The 20,950-nt window shown below is 38.3% G+C and overlaps 1 protein-coding gene across 1 annotated transcript; it reads left to right on the top strand.

The window, feature by feature from the left end:
• Window positions 1-201: 201 nt before the first annotated feature.
• Window positions 202-19,813, top strand: TMEM170B (transmembrane protein 170B). The gene is made up of 3 exons (XM_014878687.2): window positions 202-480; window positions 7,910-8,080; window positions 11,759-19,813. The coding sequence occupies exons 1-3, from the start codon at window positions 384-386 to the stop codon at window positions 11,887-11,889; spliced, it is 399 nt and encodes a 132-aa protein (XP_014734173.1). The 5' UTR covers window positions 202-383; the 3' UTR covers window positions 11,890-19,813.
• Window positions 19,814-20,950: the final 1,137 nt, after the last annotated feature.

The following is a 20,950-nucleotide window of genomic DNA, read 5'->3' as shown; positions in this document are numbered from 1 at the left end:
AGGGACGGCCCGCGGCCGCCCCGCCCTCGCTCCAGGTGATGCCGGTGACCGCGGTGACGATGCCGCTGGCGAGGCGGCAGCGGCCACTGCTGATGGAGGAGGCGGAGACGGCGGCGGCGATGATGATGATGATGATGATGATGATGGTGATGATGATGATGATGGGCTCCGCCGCCCGGCCCTGCCCCTGAGCGGCGGGGAAGCGCCAGCGGCCGGCTCCCCTCCTCCCCCGAGTCGCCCGGCTCCCCCCACTCCGTCCTCGATGTCTCCCCCGCGGCGCGGAGCTCCCTTCGCCGCCTCCCCGCCCTGCCGCTCCTCGCCGCCGCCGTCTCCCTCCCGCCCCGCGGTCCGGCGGCTGCCGGACCCCGCCCGGCGGCGGCACCATGAAGGTGGAAGCGGGGGACAATTCCATGATCAACCTGTCGGTGCAGCAAGTGCTGAGCCTGTGGGCTCACGGCACCGTCCTGCGCAGCCTCACGGGTAACGGGGCCGTGCGGGGCCGTGCGGGGCGGGCGGGCGCTCGGCGGCTGGAGCACAATGGAGGGCGTGGGGCTGGCGGTGGTCTGCCTGTGCGCTGCGCCTAGGGAGGGCTGGTGTGCGTGTTCCCGAGTGTCTCCGGGTGCCTACATGCGTGTTCTGTGAGCAGGTGTATCGTGTGTGTGTGCACCTGCTGCGGTGTCCAGGGAATCTGTGGGGTCTGTAGGTGTTGGTTGGGCTGGGGTGTGTGCCCGCTGTCTGGGATGCCTGCCCGTGCAAAGGACGTGAGCGTGTGTGGGATGTGATCGCTCACTTTTCTGTGCCCATATAAAATAAAAGAATATTATAAAATAATGGCATAGGGTGCGTGTGTGCGAGTGAAGTGATGGGTACCTGTGCGTGAATGAAGGACTGTAGGAAGCGTGTGTGAGTGTATAAATATGTATGGAAGGCTGGAGTATGTTTGTGGAGGTGGTTGGTTTGTTGGTTTTTTTTTTTTTCCCTTGTGGATATATGCTCACTGGCATTTGACAGCTATAAAAAAAACAACTAGAAAACCATGAAATGGAATGTGGAGAATCAGAGACTTCTCCCACTACCCCTGAGTATACCTGTGGATAATGAGACCTGTGGGAGTGAATGAGGTGACAGTTGTTTTCGGACAAGTAGTAATCTTAAGCATCTGGGATTATTAAAGACTGAGCTCTTACTAAAAAATTCTGTGAACCAAAGTAGAGTCAGGTCTTCACCTTCTGTTAGGAGAGGGGAGCTTTGGCTGGCTTTTGGCAAGAACTGGCTTTTTTCTGCTCAGTCTTAGGCTGAAAAATGGGTGTGGACCACTGTGAGACCCAAGGCGTACAGTGGAGAGGAGTATCTTCCCTTATTCTGTCCATGTGTTAAGAAAAGCATAAGCTTCCAGCTCGGAATAAGCAGGGATTGGGTGTCAATAGCAGAGATGTAACCGAGTAAAGTCCTTCTGCTGTAGGGGTGTATCAGGTGGTGGCAGTTTAGTTGAAAATGTTGAGTAGGGGTAGGCTTTAAACAGTTATGGAAATATTCTAATATTTATGAAAGAGTCTTATGTCATCTTTTTGCCCTATATGGTAATGATTAATAGATATTTTCTGTTTTCTTTTTTAATCTTTTAAAGGTGGAAGAAGTGTGATGGAAATAGAAGTGAGATGAAAATAGAGGTGTAGCTGAAGTTGAAGCTGTAGCAAACAAAAAGCGATCATCTTTCTTATTCTTTTTATTTTCAGGATGCATTTTAGTGTAATAAAAAAGATTAACCTTTTCATATTTATCTGATCTATGAACTTTGTAGTGTGTGTCTGATAATTAAAGTTTCCAGGTATTAGTGTGGTGACACGCTAAATACAGCTCACTTCCTGAGAAGTTACTTTAACATAACTACTTTAAAAACTTGTACTCTTAAAGGAAAAAGTTCACAATGGATTTCACTTTGCTTTGTTCCAGACATCCTCTATAAAGTTTTTCTTATTAGATCATTATGCAACATAGGCGTTTCTATGAAATCCAGTGCCCAGAGTTAAAATCAGCTCGTTTCTCAGTGCTTTTGCAATAAGGGCTTGCATAAGGTATTTTTAGTGTGGAACGTTTTTTAACTTAAGAAATATGAAAAATAATTTTTTATCCACCTTTGTGTTGTTGGAGAATGTGTCACTGCCAGTTGTAGTTGCAGTTTCTAAATTGGTGCTTAAATGCAGGCTGCTCTTACAGCCATAACCTATTGAGCTGAATGTTCTCATGGACTGTCAACAGTCCAAAACTTGCACTGGACTTAAAAATCTTTTACACAGGATAGAATATATATTGATATTATCACTGATATTAACAAAAAGCTAGTTACATAAGCCCTTCCTTACTACTACTTAACAAAATAAACTTTGTTCAAAATCAGAAAATCTGTTCTTTTCCCTGCTAAGAAAATAGGTTTGTGAATGAGTTTATCTTCTTTGACTGCTTAATCCATTCCCTTTTGCACCTCTGTTAGGTATAAAGAGAAACTCCTCCAGAATGCTGGGAAAAGAAAATCATTAATGTACCATGTCCCATGAATATTCAAGACTGCTTTGTGTCTACTCTTGGATTTAAAGTTGTGGTCTAGACTGGACTTTTAAGTTGCACGAGTAAAGATTTATCTGCTTTAGATAAGCCGTATTGATTATGTTTTCACAAACTTGTTGCAAAATTTTATCAGCATCCTACCTAAAAATATGTTAATTTTCTGAAATTTTCAATAGGGTCCTGATATAAACTCCAGCCTAAGCCAGGAATGCTTCATACCCTAATAGCTTAGTTTTGGTGGGTTCTTTTTTCCTGCCAATGAGAAACTGAAAGATTATTTTGATACTATATGTGTGTATCAGGTTCAACATAAAAAAGGAAATCCTGTGTTTTGTTCGTGGCCTCAAATACCCAGGAGACCACAGACAAGTTTATTGAAGCCACATACACATCATGCCCTGTAACAGCTGAAGCTGCAAGCGTTGTTCCTTTTAGCTGAACATAGGCCCATCACCATGGAGTGCTTGCTTCCTACCTTCCTGACCTCTCCTGGGAGGCAGAAGTAAGGCTTTAGGAATCATGCCAGAGGTGGGGTGGCTTTTACCTCACTCTTTGTTACATCCTCCAGTAAATCCCAAGGACACCTCCTTTATATGAGCTGCTTGTGTTTTAGAGCTAGTCCTAGATCAGGGTTTGCTAGAACAAATCAGATAGCAGCTGAATTTGAACTGAAACATGAGGAAAAAATCCCATTATTAGTATCCAGTAAAATAAAAATTGTTTAAAGGCTGCTTCCACAATAAAGGACTTGACAGTATTTCTAATAGGAGCTCCTAAGCTCCATCCTGTGCTCATTTGCCCCAGGTTGTCTGGATTTTCTTTGCCCCCTATGCTGTTACTTGAGAGGACTAGTCTAATTTGAGATTTAAATGCACCTTAGTGAAGTGCTTTTTTTCCCAATTAATGCAGCATCTCCAAATAGCAATTTGACTGCATTGTTGATAACTTTGGAAGTACCAGTTAATGCAATAATTAAGGGCAGGACCTGGTGCTGAAGAGAGATGTAGCATGTAAAGAGCTGAGTTACATTTGCAGGTATCATATGCTGTCACTTCATCTGAGTGCTTGGAGTTTATAAGCTACAGGAATGTAACATTACTGGTTTTTATAATTCTAAGTTTCATGTGTGCTACCCTGTTGACTTAAATTTGTATTCTTTGTACAGGTGCTTATTGCTTGACTTACCTCTGTAGATAATAGTGATGGACTGGGTACTGGGCTTAGAATGAAGAGAGAGAGACACTTTGTTTTGGAGTAATCTCTTGATTTATGACATGTTGTAGGCAGCCATTATTCATCTGGCAAAATAAGCTTAGAACTAGAGGAAAAGTGCTGAAGATGGACTAAGGAGATGCTCCATGTTTACTGAAGCTGAGTGGCAGTAGGACAGCATATTGATACACATATGTAGATAATATTTGAAAATGTTATCATTTATCTGCTTTCCTTGTGTAAGATGAGGTTGTTGATGGAGTACACCTTAAATTCTTGATAAGATGAAAGTGATATTAATGTTATTCTAAACAATAACCTGCTTTAATAAGTCTTTTCCTAATCTTTAATGTTGTGTATGCCTACACTAATAAATGTATAATGTGTATCTGTAGTACATAAGCATAATGTATGCATGATGTCTACCTGGTATGTATAAATATCAAAGTTAACAAAGTAGTCTAACACTGGTGTGATTGGGCATTAATTGCAAGGTATTTGAGCCTTGCAGCTTTTCTGTGAGGGAAAAAATCCCCAACTAAGGCATACCAGAGGAAAGGATCATAAACACGGTCTTAAATCTTCCTTTCAGTTTAAGCACTAATAATTTTAAACATGAAAAATGTATCTCAGTTGTTCTTATTAGAAGAGCTATGACATCTTTGCAATATACTGAATGTCACTATGCTTGTAAACTACTGGGCCTTCCCTAGTTCCTGTTTTTCTCTAGGAACTGTGGAGTTTTAGTACACGTATGTTGTGTTTTGGTGACTTTAAGTAATTTGGATACAATAAAAGAAGACTCTGAAATTTTATTAGAGTCAAGCAAAAGAAGTTGCAAGCGTTTTGTTGGGTTTTTTAAAAAAATTTTATATTATTCATGTCTCTTTAGGGATGCTCTTTGAGGGCATGACTAAATAAACTGAATATGAACACGAACTAAATAAACAAAGACTGAAATTGGACTGTGCTTTTTTGTCAGGGTAGCAATACATAAACTTATGCTGCTTAAAGGATCAGTCAGTGCATAGGACATAAATAGGTGAGACGCTTCAGTCTCACTTCCTCTTCCTTAGAGATGTTGCAAGTCAATTCAGCAATCAAACCACTCAGTCATTTTTGAATAAGTGAAGTCTTGACCGTTTGTGTTCAGAAGTCCACATTCTCTTTTTCTGTTTTTCAGTGGTACCTCAGTGTTATTCCCAAACCATTCTTTGTGTCTTTCAGTGTTGCTCTAACATACTGTTTTGGAGTCGTCTCTCTTCATGGTTCAGGGGTTAGATGATACTGAATTTTATAGAACATGTATAATTCTCTGCCCTCACCATATCAGGGTAAGAGTGTCTACATTGTCCTCTAGGTGAATGGAGCTTAAGGTCTCTTCTAACTTGCTTGAAAAGTTGTCCCTTCTTACCTTGTCATCCTGTTAAAGAACTTACTTGGTTATAACTTGGTTGACTTCATCACTCACCCTATGAGCAGAAGTAAATAAATGATTGTGTTGAGCTAGCAGGCACAGAAAGAGTAAATAAAGGAGGATAAGAAAGGGTAACTTCTGGTCTTTCCTAGGGAAGGTGCTTGGAAGTGGTTTGTCCTGTTTCAGCTCCTAAGACTTATATGATGAATATGATGAAATCCTTTAATGAAAGGAGGTCATAGTTTAACAAAGCTCCAGCTGGTTTTGTGTCAAGCAAGGAATATTTCTGGATGTTCTCCAATTTCCTTTTCAATATGCCTGCTACTTTTAAGGAGTAGTAGGAGAAAGTGTGTAGCAAAGAACTGAAGTTTATATTTCTTTAGTCATCAGGACATTTTGGTACTGGTTCTATTCTCAAGCCTCCTGCCCTAAATATAAAGTGAGGGGTGATGCTAATTTTCCTTGAGCCTTATTTGGAACATAAATAGGACCAAAGATAGTTGCTCACTGTGGAGCTATTTTGTTGTGTAAGAGTTTGTAAATATTTTGGGTTTCTTAGTTACAGGGGAGTAGTTAGCCTTCCCATAAGCTTTCATTTTCTTCTAAAAATACAGTCATCCTAGTGAGTTTTCCTAAGACTGGAGGTCATTTGTCTTTTCTACTTGATAAAGGTTGACAATGCCTACTAACACCAATTTCCTAAAAGATGATGCAGTGCCTAACAAATCCTGTAGAAATTATGGGCTATGACAGTATCAGATTCCCACAGACTTTCTTGGTCCAGATTGGTTAATAAATCCTAAGGTTTGTTTCCCTGATGTCAAACTGTAAATCTGGCAGGGATGGCATGTTCTGTATTGGTAGATCTTTGGTTAATCCTGTTTTTGTGCTTCCACTTGAATAAAACAATGGAAACACCCAGTGCTAGTAATGGACAAGACCTGTTAGGACAGCAGGAGAGGTTCCCCTTCCACAGATTAGGTCAGGCAGTCTTTCTTCATTTTAGTTTGGGGGGGGGGAGGTTTGTGGAGTGACTGCTTGACATTCCTGCCACTGTTCTGTCACAGTAGCTTCTGAGAATGATGAGACTTTAATTCAGTGGAACAGTACCATGGTCATTATCCTTTTGCCAAGATTTCTGAGACCCATTTTGGGGCCAGGGGTGAGGGGGTGGAGGATCTCAGGAGAGCTGCTCCAAGCCACCCTCAGGAGGTGGTGCATGTATCCAGGCACTCAGAAGGAAAAGCTGCACCGCGAACTGCAGTTGGAGTATTGGGTGTAGATTTGTCAGCCACTTTCCTTGCTGCTCTCTTAAAGAAGCCTTTTGGCTGTCATGATTTGGAGCTGTTGTACATCCTTGGGCCGGCATAGTATTGTCATTTATGCTTGTGTGAAAGGGGAAGGGTTAAGCTACTCCCAAAGTACTGCTAAATAAAAAAATCTTCAACTCTGTATTTATGCTATCTATATACATATCCTGCTGACAATGGACTCCCAGGGCTGTGTTTACTGTGTAGCAACATTTTTTTCTCAGCATCTTTTCACAGTATGTTTTGTGCTACTAAGTATTTTTTAAGTTAGCTAATTGGGTTGTATTTTTCTCGAATAGTTGATATGAGTCAAGCTACGTTAATACAGGCTTGCCTCGTAAGTGATAAGTATCTTGCTTTTGTAAGGAGGCTGGGTTTTTTTTTTGTTTGTTTTGTTCTATTTTTGAGGGGGAACTGCAGCAAAAACTGAATTAATGACAGTGTCATGGGATTATGGAATATGTACCCTAATTTGCTAGGTTCTGTAATGATACACGCCTACTGTAGTTGACTTAAAACAAAAGGGATTTTTTTCTTGTATTTACTCACCCTTTTAATTATAGAACTTTTTTAGAAAGTGAGAAAGGTTCTTGAGTTATTGTGTAGCTCCATTGATGGTTCTTTTCTTTGAAGGGGCTCATCATGCCTGCTATTCTTCAAAAAAGTGTTTTTGCTCCAAACATTCTCATGATCTGATGCCCTTTTTAGTAATATAAATAATAGTCACTACCTCTCTCTGAAGTTCTGTACTATGCAATTAGAAACAAGGAGTTGGATCTGTTAAAATTTCTTGTTAAAATTATAGTGTTTTTATTTGCACCTCTGAAGCTAATTTGACGGAACACTCTATTACAGCTCCTGGGTATAGATAAGCTAAAGTCTTTAATCTCAGTTTTCCCATCTGATGTTACCTGATGCTGTCTCTTATTTATGGGGGTGGGGGTTTGAGGAACAACAAAAGATCCATACCCACCCCAAAATAGAAACTCACAACCCAAACGAACCCCAAACCAGTTCTTGTCTTTTTCCTCCTTCAGTCTTTGTATCAGAGAATATTTCATTCTACAGAAGCAGTTACAATGCCTACTGAGAAATTGCAATCAACGCTATTTAAAGAAGCTGTTAAAGGAATTATGGCTACTTGTAAAAATACATCTGAATTAAGATTTTTGCCAGAATCCTTTTTTATAATTTTTAACGTAATGCAGCTAATGCTTTTTGACAGACTGCTGAAATGAGGAAAGAGTCTTGAGCAGGAGCTGATGGTGTCACATGTATCACTTTTAAGATGGAAATCAGTATTGCTTTTCTCTTACAGTTGATTGTTTGCAATGTTTTAAAGTTACTTACTTGTAAAGTTCTTGTCTAAAAAATATTAACCCTTTATTTGACTGCTTTCTTTCAGAGATGTGGTACTGGGTTTTCCTCTGGGCTCTCTTCTCCTCTCTCTTTGTCCATGGTGCTGTGGGAGTATTAATGTTTGTGATGCTGCAGAGGCATAGGCAAGGGAGGCTGATCTCTGTCATTGTGGTCAGCATTGGATTTCTGGGCTCTATAACTGGAGCAATGATAACCAGTAAGTCTGCCTTTTGTTCTTGTTTGGGTTTTTTTGTTATTTTGGGGTTTTTCCCTTTCTTATTTTACATCTAACTTCTTAAAAAAAACCACCAACAAAACTGCTTTTCTTAGTTAATTGCTAATTGTTTATTAAGGATTTTGCAATAATTATAGAGTGACCTCTCCCCCTCCAAAAAAAAAAAATCTTTGTTGATGTTCTTGGTGAAATACTGTTTGGCAAGCGCATCTGTTACAGAGTTTCTTACAGTGTTAGATGGATGGCTACCACTCAGGATACATTTTTTATTTCTTGACATTGTATCCTCAGATAGATGCAGCCATTTTTTTTCTGTTAAAGCCAAAAGGTTCGTAGAGCTGTAGTTAAAAACCACACTCATGTTTAAAACACTGCAGAAAGTAGGAGTGTGTTATGTGGTAAAAGTGTGGAAGGGTTACAGCTGACCAAATATGACACTAGTGGTGTTGCCAAGAATTTTTGAGAAAACGCTGCTCATCTATCTTTCGTCTAGAGTTATTGGTATCAGAGGCTGCTTTTCCATCTTTCCCAAGAAATTCCATTATCTATATCAGCACTGAAATATGGGCCCTGTGTGGTATGCCTGTCAGCTTTGGATGCATTCATAGAGGATTTGTGACAGATGATTTCTTATTGCTGCTGAAATATCTTCCTGACTATTGTTTTTCAAGGTTAAATAAAAATGCAAAATGCAAATGTCATGGGAAGCTTCACTAAGACTTTCCTCAAAAGGTTATTTTAATTGCTAGATATTTCTCAACTTTGAATTTCCACTATTTAACACAGTATAGTTCAGTATAACTATTTTTTATTGAGTTTTTACAGGGGTGGCAAGGGGGTTGGTTGGGTTGTTGGGTTTTTTTTGCTAAGATAACTTGGAACTAGTTGAGTGCTTTATGTTGTATGTTATGCTGACTTTTGTCTTGGGATTAAAATAGCAAGTGGCCTGTTACAAGGTCAGCCATGCGTGAGCATTTCTGAAGAACTGAAGTTAGGAAATGTGGTGTTGGAAGATCCAAGCAGAGACTTTCACAGCTTTTTATGGTGGGGAGGTTTCAGGATCAGTGTTTCCTGATGAAAGTACTTTGTGTCTTTTATCTTTGCATAAAAAGAGAAGCAACACAGTTGTATTTTTGGCATCTAGTTTTGCAGGTCAAAACATTTAGCACGTAAGCAGTAAGCAGTCCTGTTTGTGTGCATATTCATCAGAGGACTTCTCTAAGCTTAGGCTGTAGACTTGTTATGCTGTTCCCAAAGGTTTTGCACAGAGCATTGCAACTTGCTTAGGCAAGTACTTGTACCTTGAAGTATTTTTTTGTTTCTGGCCAGAACTCAGTTGTTTCATACTGAAAGAAATTCTGTGGGGAGCTTTTGAAGGCAAATTATGGTGATCAAATATTGAAGAGGATTTTGAATAGCTATTGTGTTGCAACTGGGAGATGCGAGTTGAAATATCAGCTATTTAAATATGCCTGGTCCAGTGCTTGAGAAATTGAAAAAACAAACTGACTTCAATTTCCACTTTGTATTTCCAGTCTTCTGCATTGTTTGTGTAGGAGAATGAAGGCAGTATAGACTATTGCACAATGTAAGTTTAATTTTGCTCAGGGAGATCTTTCAGACTTTCTGATGTTCTGGGTCCTTTTTACCAGCATATAGAAAAGCAGGAGACTCCTCCATTTCTAAGCTTTGAAAAATCATGGAAATTAAGTGTTGTTTAGAAAGGTATTGATATACTAATCAGTAACGGATACAGTAAAAGAGAAAAACCAACAACATTAAAAAAACTAAAACCAAAACCCAACAAAACCATAACAAAAACAAACAAACAAACCCACGAAACAACAACCTAAAAAACCCTGCCAAGCCAAACAAGAATATATAAATACCAGAAGCTTAAGGCAAGCCTTTAGCTGTATTTGATCCAGAAGAGTCTGTCTTTCCTCCCCTTCCCCAGCACACTCCTTTTTGGTGACAAATTCTCCTTTCCCTCGTTGGCAGCCTATTGTACATACTTTTGGCTCTATACCAGCTGTGCTGGGTTATGCATTACAGGTTGTACTGCACACTGCTATTTGTGTAATAATACATAATTAGCAAACCACCAAATTTTTATTGTTTTATTCTGGATACTTCCCAGGGTATCTCAGTGTTCTGTCAGGAAGCCTGAAATTTATGTTACTGATCTAGTAGTGACAATTCTGGTATACATTTCTGGCCAATTTGAATTCACTTTGAGAGTTCAATCTGAAAAATAATTTTAATGTCAATAGTGGGCTCAGTCTAAAGGATCTCTTCCAGTTTTTGACAGCAGCTAGCCAAGGAACAAATGGAAAAGCTTGTGAAAGATAGCTGAGTGAAATACCATAAGGCTAGCCTTCTGGTGAGGTATTTGAGAGAAAATATACTTTACAAAAGTACATTTATTGAAAAAACCATTTAAAATAAATTAACCCAAAAATTGCCTAGTATGATTAATAGTGTTTGTAAGTACTGTTATGGCCACAAACATTAGTGAATTCTACTCTTCCTAAAGCTATTGTAAAAATGAAGTGTTACTTTTTGAAGATGTCAGATGATTCAGATGCTGATTGTACTTTCAGAAAATCTGTTTGGGACTCAATGTATTTCTGTGGCACTAATGGATTTTTGATCACTCCAGCAGACTATTCCTGTCGGTGACTGTGCAAAAAAAGCCAAAACAAACAAACAAACAAACAAAAAAAACCAAACAGAAAAAAAAACAACAACAAACCCCCACTTTTTTTTTTAACTCTTGCCTATTATTTAAAAAATTTGTGATGACTTTTCAGTTCTCTTTGAGCCTGAAAAAGCCTCTGTAATCTCTGAAGGCATTTAATTATGACTGATAGCATCTGTGACAATACATAGTGAAGGTCTACGATTAAGTTTTGGATTTGGTTTTGGTTGATCCTGGCCTCTTGATATTATATTTCAAATGTGAATTTGCACTCAACTGTACAGGAAAAATTATCTGTTGAGTTGGAGTTTCTTTTAATGTGCTATAGCTCAAAATCTAGTTGTACCGGTTAGAAATTTCCTCTCATACACATGTATGGAAAACACTGCAATACTTTGACCTTTTTCATGTTTTGCTAGATTTGCTAAACAATTGTTAATAATTCATAGTTTCAGTCAAAATAAAGTCATATAATACGACCAGTTTATTCAGCTGAAATATTAAATGAAGCTGGTAAATGTGTGTTTACAATTGTTTTGTTGACACTAGCAGCTTTATTGTTCTTGTCTTCTCCCTGCCTATACAAACAGTATTAAACCACTCTTCAGACTTGGTCAATTTTTAGAGGACTGCCTTGCTACCTTTGCAAACCGCCACAAGGCAAAATGTGTTAAAAACAAAATATGAAGGTGTGTACAGGGAAACAAGAAGATTCGATTTTCTTAAATCAAACTGATGATAGAAAAGTTGATCTGGTTAAATTGGGAAAATCATTCCTGAAGGATATATATAACTATAAAAATACAAGCAAGGCTGGTAATTGTGTAATGCCATGAAGTAATACAGTGTTTGGTAATGTTCTATAAATAGCTGACGCATAGACAGAGTAGATAATTTGTTACATATTTCAACCTTGACTTTTTCTGTGATTTGATCATTGTTTTCCTTGTGATTCTTAGGTGCTGCAGTAGCTGGAATTTACAGAGTAGCAGGAAAGAATATGGCTCCCCTAGAAGCTCTTGTCTTTGGCGTTGGACAGACAGTACTGACATTAATTATCTCATTTTCAAGAATTCTTGCAACGCTTTGAAACTTACACAGAAAGGGGGGAGAAAAACGTCTTTAATCTGAAGAGGAGCTTCCTGAAAGTGGATTCATCAGCTTATGAACTCGAATTCTAGTGCAAGAGGAAGGGAGCTATGTGGGAAGCGCACGACAAATCTCGAGGCTCAGTCAAATGAACAGGCTGTCCTCTAGTGTTGGAACTGCTGCACTCCTGCGCTGCGCCTTAGCGTGCGGGGGCGATCCCTGTGCCCCGCGGGGAGGGAGCGCCTGGAGCAGCTGCCAGGCAGGTCCGTGCTGGGTGAGGGGGTCACTGCCCTGAACACCTTGGAATGAAACAGAGGGGCCGTCCTGGAAGTTGCTCCGTGTGCCGGACTTGGGGTGTAATGCTGAGCGGGTGGCTGGGTAAGCTCTGGAATGTAGAAGGATTCTGTGAATGTGCACAATTCTCCTTGAATTCAGGTGAAATAGCAAGATGACTGACTTTTGTGTGTTAGAAGAATCTCTCCGAATGCTGAATGTTCTTGTTCAGCATTCAAAACAACTGTTAGACGTGTTTCAAATTGTAGATTAATTTTGATGGGGTTTAAGAACCACGGCTTTAACAACCCTGATATAATTAGCACTATGTGAAGAATGGCTTGTGGCAGTTTTCTTCTTTGGCACGTTTCTCCGTGATTTTAGCCTGTTGAAATCAGGGGTTTAAGGAGATTGTATGAAGGTTACCATGTACAAGCTGGTATGTCTGCACAAACAAATATTCAACTGATGCTTTCCTCAAAATTACTTTGACAGATGGTTACCAGCCCTTCTGCAAACGTCAGAAAAAGGGTACTCATTGCAAATAAACACCCTATATTTAATTAAGCACTGGTAGGACCCTTACCCCTACATGTATTCTGTAAGGAACACACAAATAGAACAAACTCTCAGAGAATACACCTCTGAGGAAAATGGAGAGGAGTAACAATATGATATGATGGTTTTCTACTGAAAAAAATATTAAGTGTAATAAAATAGTTACCATACTCCAAAAATTTTTAAGTGGGTCAGCACTAATGTATTTACTACCTTGTTTCTGAACACTTTGTATCTTTGGAAAGATAAGATACCTGGAACTTTCAAACACTTAGCTTTCAGTAGTTTGTACTTTTCTAGTTTAAAAGGGACTGAGTGGTGTTGTGCACGTGAAATGTCATAAATGTGAGTGTTTGAACTAAAGAGAAATTTTAAGTCTAATTACTAATTATTTATGAAATACAAAATTGAAAGGGCATAAAGTTCTGTGAAGAATAAGGAATCTTTTACATCTTTTCTCAACTAAATGCTTTTCAGCAGTTGTCTCTTAATGATGATGGGGAGTAAATCGCTCAAAGGTTTTGCTGTTATGATGTCCACAACACTTTCAGGACTGTCACAAATACTGGCACCTACTGCACACCTAAAAGAATATGTTTAAAATATAACTTGCAATCCAGTCATTGCTTAATACTTCAAAATATAATGAATTAACCTGTCTGCCTTTATCTTATTCCACATATATTTCTTTAAGGTAATAGAAACGCTAATATTTGTTTTCTTTAAAAGCATAAAAGTCTTGTTTGGAAAACATACAAAGTTATGGGCTTTACAGGGAACAAGTTAAAATATAGGTTTATAAACATTTTCAGTGTTACTTTTAATTGCTTAAAAAGTGTGGCTGAATACATATGCTCTCACTGTTTTTGAATGTCTTCAAGAACTTTTTGTGGTTGTTTTTTGTCTTTTACTTTCTGCTTATACTTTCTGGCACACAACTATTGCACTTTAGTAGACAATGAAATTATGACATCTGTAACAAGCAATTGAAACTTCTCCCCATTGTCTTAAATTCTGAGAAAACTGGTTTCAAGTATTTAAGTCAAATGGAATAATAAAGTAATTGAAGATGTTTCTCCTAATATGTGCCTTGTTACATATATTTTTAGGGGAGAGGATTTTTTTTAAATTGCCACATCTTCATTCTTGTTTTATTTTGATTATTTCTAATTAATTTGGTTACTTGATACAGTGTCTTGTTCAACAGACTTTAAAACATTTTATTTGACAACCCAGAAATGCTTCTCTGGATCATAACCAAATGCATCATGAAGCACTGTGTTCAGTAATTTAGATTATCTCACACTGAAACTTATTCACAGGTTCTAAATTTCGTTGAACATCTCAATTCTTACTTTTTATAGGAGGCTATTACACTGCCACTGGTCAATGGCTTGCTGTCTTTCACTACTACAGCAGACTGCTGCTGACTGATGAGACACATGCTTGTATTGATGAGCTTCATTCTTCGTTCTAATTACTGTGCCACTGAAATTGTTGCCATTGTAACTTTCCCCCTTGGACAAGGAGGCATCTTTGCAGATTTTAAGCTACCTTTCTCCAAATAATTTTTCTTGCATAGGTCGTTGTATTCACTTTTGAAATGTTGTCGTGTGCTTAGTTGTCTCTGCATTACACAGCATTATTGCCTGGCAACAAGGGACAGGCAGATAGTATAATGCTTAAGTGGCCTAACAGGGGCAAGGCTTTATTTGACAGAAATTTGTTTTCAGCTGTTTCTTGTGAGGTGTTTTTGATGATAAAAAGTTTTTCTGTGAAGTATTCTTTGATCACAGCATGAACATACTGCTTAATAACTCCAGCAGTGAAGGAAAGTCTAAGTGGCCTTATGCCTGCAAAACTTGGAACTTTCATTCCATATCCCTAGAAAAAGCATTGTTAAGCATAAGGTGCTTTAGTCAGTGTGTGTGTGTATATATATATTTTTATATATATATATATCTATGAAGGAATGGTGCCTTTGTGGAGTTTCATACCTGACAAGCTAACAATTGAAATAGCTTTTCCAAGAAAAATAAAGGTACTTTACATAGCCTCCCCTCCCCCTGCCCCTCTTAATTAGGCTACAAAGATATATTATGTGTGAATGGCACTGATGGTACCCTGGCTCCCCTTGGACAATACAGTGTTGTCCCTACAGGATGTTTTAGCACTATCTTCAATCAGCTCTGCCTGTCTCTGCATTCCATCGCTGGGCACATTCTGCATTGTGTAAAACAAATAATGCTTCAACACAGATTAATATTTGAAAGAGGGGGGAGTACTGAATATATTATTTAATGTGGAAAAACTACTGATTTTTTAGAAGCTGCTGCAGTCAAAGATTTAAACATTCCACACACTTTCAGTTCATCAGTATGCTTATAGAATTATAGAATACCAGGTTGGAGGGGACCTCAATGATGGTCTGGTCCAACTTTTCCTGTCAATAGCATGGTCTAGACAGGGTAGCCTAGCACCCTGACCAGCCAAGTCTTAAAATGTCCAATGCTGGGGAGTCCAACACTTCCCTGTAGGTTTTGTTCCAATGGCATTATTCCAGTGTCCAACTGGCCTATCACAAAGTAATCTGTGCACATGAACCCTCATCTTTTCTATGTGACTGCTTTTAAAAAGGGAGTCTCTTCTTTGTAGTCACCCTTTGAAAATTGGCACCTGTGGGTTTTCTCTGGACCCTTTCCAGCCTGTCCATGGTTCTGTGGGTTTTATGGATATCGGGGACCAAAGCTGAACACAGAGAACCCAGTATTGCAGATGTGGCCTGACAAGTGCTGAGTGAGATAATGGTGATTTTATCTCTGCTGTTGATGCAGTCCATCATGTTGGCTTTTTTTGCCATAACAGCATACTGCTCACTCACATGGAGCTGCTTGTTCACCAGGACCCCCAGATCCCTTTCCACAGAGCTGCTCCTCAGACAGGTCCATTCCAGTCTGTGCTGCACTCCTAGATTATGTTTTGCCAAGTGCAAGATCTTACCCTTATCCTTGTTGAACTTCTTAAGATTCTCTGTACATCCTATCAATGCCCTTTTAGTTCTCAACGTGTATTTTTCTGCTTTTCCATCTCTGGTACACTGGTACACTTCTGGCTTTGAGCAGATTCAGAGGTTCACAGTTAAGCCAAGGAGGTCTCTTGCTCTACCTCTTTCCTGACCTTAAAGGTGATGAACTGGTTTAGTGTTTCCAGGAGACTGTTGGTGGAAAACTCCCAGCTCTTCTTTATCCTCCATGGCATCCCTTCCTGTGGGCTCTGAGCACAGTGAAGTTTGATCTTCTAAATCTGAAATGTTTGCTTTAACACTGACCTCCAGCGAGCTCAGCAGCACCCCACTACAGTGAGCATGTCAGCCAAGGCTATCACTGATGGGGGTTTTATAAAGCAGGTTTCCTTGGCTTGTGAGTAGCAAGCCCAGCAGTGCCTCACCCTTGATTGGCACATCTAACAATCTGTATTCAAAATTTGACCTCTACATACTCCAGGAACTTGATGGATAACATGTGGGCTGCTGTATTGTTTTTCTACAAGTATCTAGGGAGCCAAAATCACCCACAGAACCAGGTTCTGTTGACCCAAAACTTTCTTAAGTGACCCAAGTATTGTTTAATTGGTGTTATTTCCTTTGTTTAGAGGTCAGTAGCAGAAGCCTACTCGGAGATTCCCCTTAGAGATGACCTCTCTGACCTCGACTCAGGCATTCAATAGAGCTTCAACAATCTCTGTGCATTGGTACACATGTACTGGAGGTGGTTGCTCTTTTGGTTCTCATCTTGGGAAGCAGCTAAGGAATATTTGGCACCACTCAGCGTGGCCTGACTTACTCCCCACATCAAAAATTTTTGTTTTGATTCAAAACCTGGAGCTATGTTTCAGGAAAAAATGCTTCCAAATAATTATTGTCTTTGATTTTCTGGATGATTTTGAGTTTATGAAACTAAGCTGTGTGCTGTGGCTAGCCATGATTTGCTGTTGACTTTCTTTTAAAGAAACCAATAAATTAACCAGTTTTGAACATTCAACATTGATCTGACTATGTCTAAAGTACCTTTCTATTTTTGAAGTACACTGTATTGATTTTGATAAAGAAAATAGTGTTTCCCTCTCAACATACTGTACATTAATATTTATTTTGCTCACAGTTTGTATTTGAGTTCTGTTGTGGGGGGCACATATATAATGCCATTTGAGCAGAAGCTGTAATGGATTCTGAGCTCTAGTAACTGTAAGAACTGTTCTTTTTTGTTTTAACTTATGTATTTCATGCACTAGGCATATTTTAATAATGTCTTGCCTGCATTAAATCTAAGTATTTGTATTATGAGCATCTTAAACTGCATGCTTTTGTACACAGCCATCATACATCACACGTGTATAATTCCAGATAAATAGACACAATAGTATGGCTTGGTGTAATGAATTGTGGATTCATCAGTAGGCCCCCCTCCCCAGAAAGTATGTGACTCTAATAAGGCCTAGAAATGCTATTGTGAACCTGAGGATTTTTTTTTCAATTGCTCTTCTGTTTCTAGAAATAGGTTTTTTCATCATATTTGTATTTCAGTTAAGGGAAAAAACATGGAGATCAGTCACAATTGTCATCCTAACACCCAATCTAATTCCAAGCAATTTGAGACAAAATGGAATTCTGAATGTTGTTTGTAAATTATGATGGAGTATTACATACACAAAAATGCTAAAATATAACTTTTTTTTAGAGTTACCAAAATTTAACGTACAATTGCATCAGCATATGGATGGGATACCTTTTGAATTATAACTTTTTTTTAGTCTTTAGATTGGGAGCAGCCCAAGGTGGAAAGACTGTTCAAATCCTCAGCTGTTGCTTCAGAAGGAATAAATGTTCTTTGAGTAGAGATGAATTTAACAGAGCTGAACATTTGTTTTGGGCTAAAGGTCGGATATTTGGTTGCACGTTTGTCACCACCATCATAACCTTTAAGGTCACTGGAAAAAGTATTTTGTACTCTGTTACAGCAGTGAAATCTTCATCTGGATTCATTAATTTGTGTATGTAACTGCGCATAATTTTGGGACAAATGAAGTTATCACAGAAAGTAGAATTCACCCTGAGTACATGCATTTGGTATCCTCAAATTGTGACAGATTGTGTCCTGAAGCATGCTGTTTCTGCTGTTTCCCACAATTGTGCCTGAAGTTACACGTGAAATTCAGGTTGTGTGTTGTAACCTAAATGTAATCACAAGGACATCTCAAAGCCTGTGAAGATGTATTACTGCTTGGTGTGTTCTCCCAGTACAGCAGGTATAAAAAAAATTGCACTCTAAAAAAATTATCAAAAGTATTTTCTTTCAGGAATACACATTTTGTCATTTCTCATTGTTCAATCTTGTGGTTACTGAAGACTTTAAGAAGCTACTGCATGAATCCTAGCAGGATTTGACAGCTGTTGAAGGGAATGGATAGTATGTCCCTTTGTGCTTCTTCTGTGGGCTGGAAAACAGCAACGATAAGGCAAAGTAAATACTGAAGAGACCTTTTCAGTAAAATAAACAATACTTGATTGATACAAATGGCATTCCTTTTGATTTGAGACTTAACTCTCTAGGTTTACTTGAGATATTTAGTATCAACATTGTAAAATCCATTCTGGATTATGCATCAATATAAAGTATATGGGAGCTAAAAATCTAAAACCTTTTACAATTACTTGCTAGAGGTTTTACTTGTTCGAAATGTGCCTACATTTTATGCAGATAATGAAGTTTTGAAGGTCCTTAATATTTTGGGTGTTTTAGAAGATAATCAGGTACCTATAGAGCTAAAGTTTTGACTGTGACATTATATAGAATAGCACACAATTCTTCAGAAGTGCTTGCAGAAACCACTAAGAATAAATACATATTTTACAGTTAGAAAAAGTATTGATAACTTTAACAGTTGTACTATAAGCTTTACCAATACAAGTATTATAACCATTTGGTTGTGGCTGAACAAATAGGAGGAGAAGAAAACAGGAATTTGAAAATCTTTAAAAATGACAAAGGTAAAAAATATCCATTAGTCCACTGACAGACTTGTACTCCTTCAGTACAGCTTTTCATCAAGCATGACTTAAACAATAGAACATTCCTGAAATATCACCATAAACTGTTTTGTTGATAGAATGCATTCTTCAAACTTGTATTAGAAATAGATGTTCATATCTTCACCTTATGAAGTTACCTAAGCTAAAGTGTTGTGACCTAGGCATTGTTATGAAGCTCAAAGACAGTGATGGAGAAGAGTGATTTAACATTTAGTTGATTTATGCTGTGTACAGGACTCTGTTATAGTGTGCAAAAGGTACTTGTTTTGAGTTGTGGGTGTACTGCATGCTCATGTAATAGTTTTAGCTCCAGTCAAAAAAAGGGTGGCATTTAAGCTGTAAATACTGTATACTACTATATTTCATTTTTTAAGCAACTTTTTTATTTCCCTGTTTGTGTACAGTTCTTTATATACATATTAAAAAATCTAAAACAAACAAACCACAACATTTTGAGAAACTTTTGTAGTTATCTTTTTGCATTTTAATTGTGTTAACAACCTAAATATGTCCATTCATCTGTCTGTTTAGTTTGAAGTTTTCATTGCATGTTTCCAGGTTCTTTGAAAAACAGCAATAACAGTTGGACAACTATTTAAAGTAAAACATTCTTCTGCACAATTTCCACTTCCATTCTTTAGAATGCAGACACAGTGGAACAGTTGTCCAATTGTAAGATTTAAATAATCTTTAAATAGTTATTTATATTTCTTTTCATTTTAGTGGTAGGAAATGTCTAATAGTAGCTTATAAACAGAATTTGTAAGTTAAACGTGATTCCTCATGCTCATTTATATAACAAAAATTTTCTATTAAAATATTTTCATAAACTTTCTGTAACTTATTGCATGTTCTTCTAAGTAATCAGGAAGCTATGTGTCAATCTCTGTATGAAATACTCTGATAACACAAGTTTTACATTTTGTCAATCTGGTTGAAATGTACAGATGTACACATAATAAAGCTAAAATTAGTAATTAAATTATGTACCTTCTTGTAGACCACAGTGGTGTGTTCCTGCAGTTGTCTTAATTGTGATTTATAGATAGAAAAAAAACCCTCTCTGGTACCTGTGTTAGCACAAGACTGAAGTGTGTTGTGAGCAATACCTTCATTTCTCCATTATTTCCACACACAGCTTTATAACCCTTGGCCTCTGTTAAACTTTAAAAACTAAAGTTAAACTTTAGCATGTGGGGAAAAAAATGCCCAAACAAATGAAACATCTGTAAATGGCTATTTACAGCAGAAACTGAGGCAGCTGCTTCTGTGGTTGTAATAAGGATTTGTTTATGCGACTAAATGTATGCAGTTTAGAAAACAAATTGGTTGCAGAAATGAGAACCAGATTGATATAGTTCATCAGGTTAAGCCAGCTCACAAGGGAGAGCTGTTTGGGAAAAATATGCTTAGTCAACATGATGTAAATGTTTTTATAGGGGTTTTTTTTGTGGTCCTGCTGAGGTACATAGCTGCTAGTTTTTCCTGCTTTTGTCTCATGTACTTAATTTTTAAAGAAGTCTGAATCACCATGATTAGTCGTTTTCTCTTGAAGATGCCATTTTGACAGACAGTAGTGTAAGCTTTGGATTGCTTACTTTAAAGGAAAAGAAGTTTGATTTGATTGATATTTTCTTAAATAATCTGCCTGAGAATATTCACTAGCAAATCTGTGTCTTCCATGGAGCCTGAAAGTACTGCTTTTAGAGATGGCATTACAGGAGCTGACTTATGAAGTGCTTAAGGGGCTTTAGAGAGTATAAAACCAGATTTCTGTGTCTCAAAGTCGTGGTGGGTTGTGGGGTTTTTTGTTTGTTTTTGGTCGCTTTTTTTGTGTGTGTGTGTGTTTGAAGTTTTGGTTCGGGGTTTTTTTTAATTTTTAAGTTAAAGTTGCTTTCAAGATGAACTTTTACAGTGAGTGATGGAGGCACAGAAAGGGAAATCGATCTAGAGGGAAGGATTCGAAATACCTGAATTTTTTTATTATAAACTCTGGGGGAGCTTTTGTAAGGCACGATGCAATGCTGTGCAAAAGTATCAGCTTCCAGAGGAGCTGCCAGAAGCAAGCAGCTACTTTAATTTCGCACCCTGTGTGGGGTACCTGCCTCTGCAGAACAGCTGGGTACCCTCTGGATGTGCTTCT

This window comes from Sturnus vulgaris, chromosome 1, assembly GCF_052056855.1.
Source record: "Sturnus vulgaris isolate bStuVul1 chromosome 1, bStuVul1.hap1, whole genome shotgun sequence".
Classification (NCBI taxonomy): Eukaryota; Metazoa; Chordata; class Aves; order Passeriformes; family Sturnidae; genus Sturnus; species Sturnus vulgaris.
Note: the sequence above shows the minus strand (reverse complement) of the source record. Positions and strands in the feature narration are given on the sequence as shown.

What these genes read in the sequence shown, in the direction of transcription:
- TMEM170B (XM_014878687.2), top strand. Translation starts at nt 384, where the DNA reads ATGAAGGTGGAAGCGGGGGACAATTCCATGATCAACCTGTCGGTGCAG. An exon ending in CGTCCTGCGCAGCCTCACGG is followed by an intron (nt 481 to 7,909) that starts GTAACGGGGCCG and finishes GCTTTCTTTCAG; the next exon opens with AGATGTGGTACTGGGTTTTC. An exon ending in AACTGGAGCAATGATAACCA is followed by an intron (nt 8,081 to 11,758) that starts GTAAGTCTGCCT and finishes TGTGATTCTTAG; the next exon opens with GTGCTGCAGTAGCTGGAATT.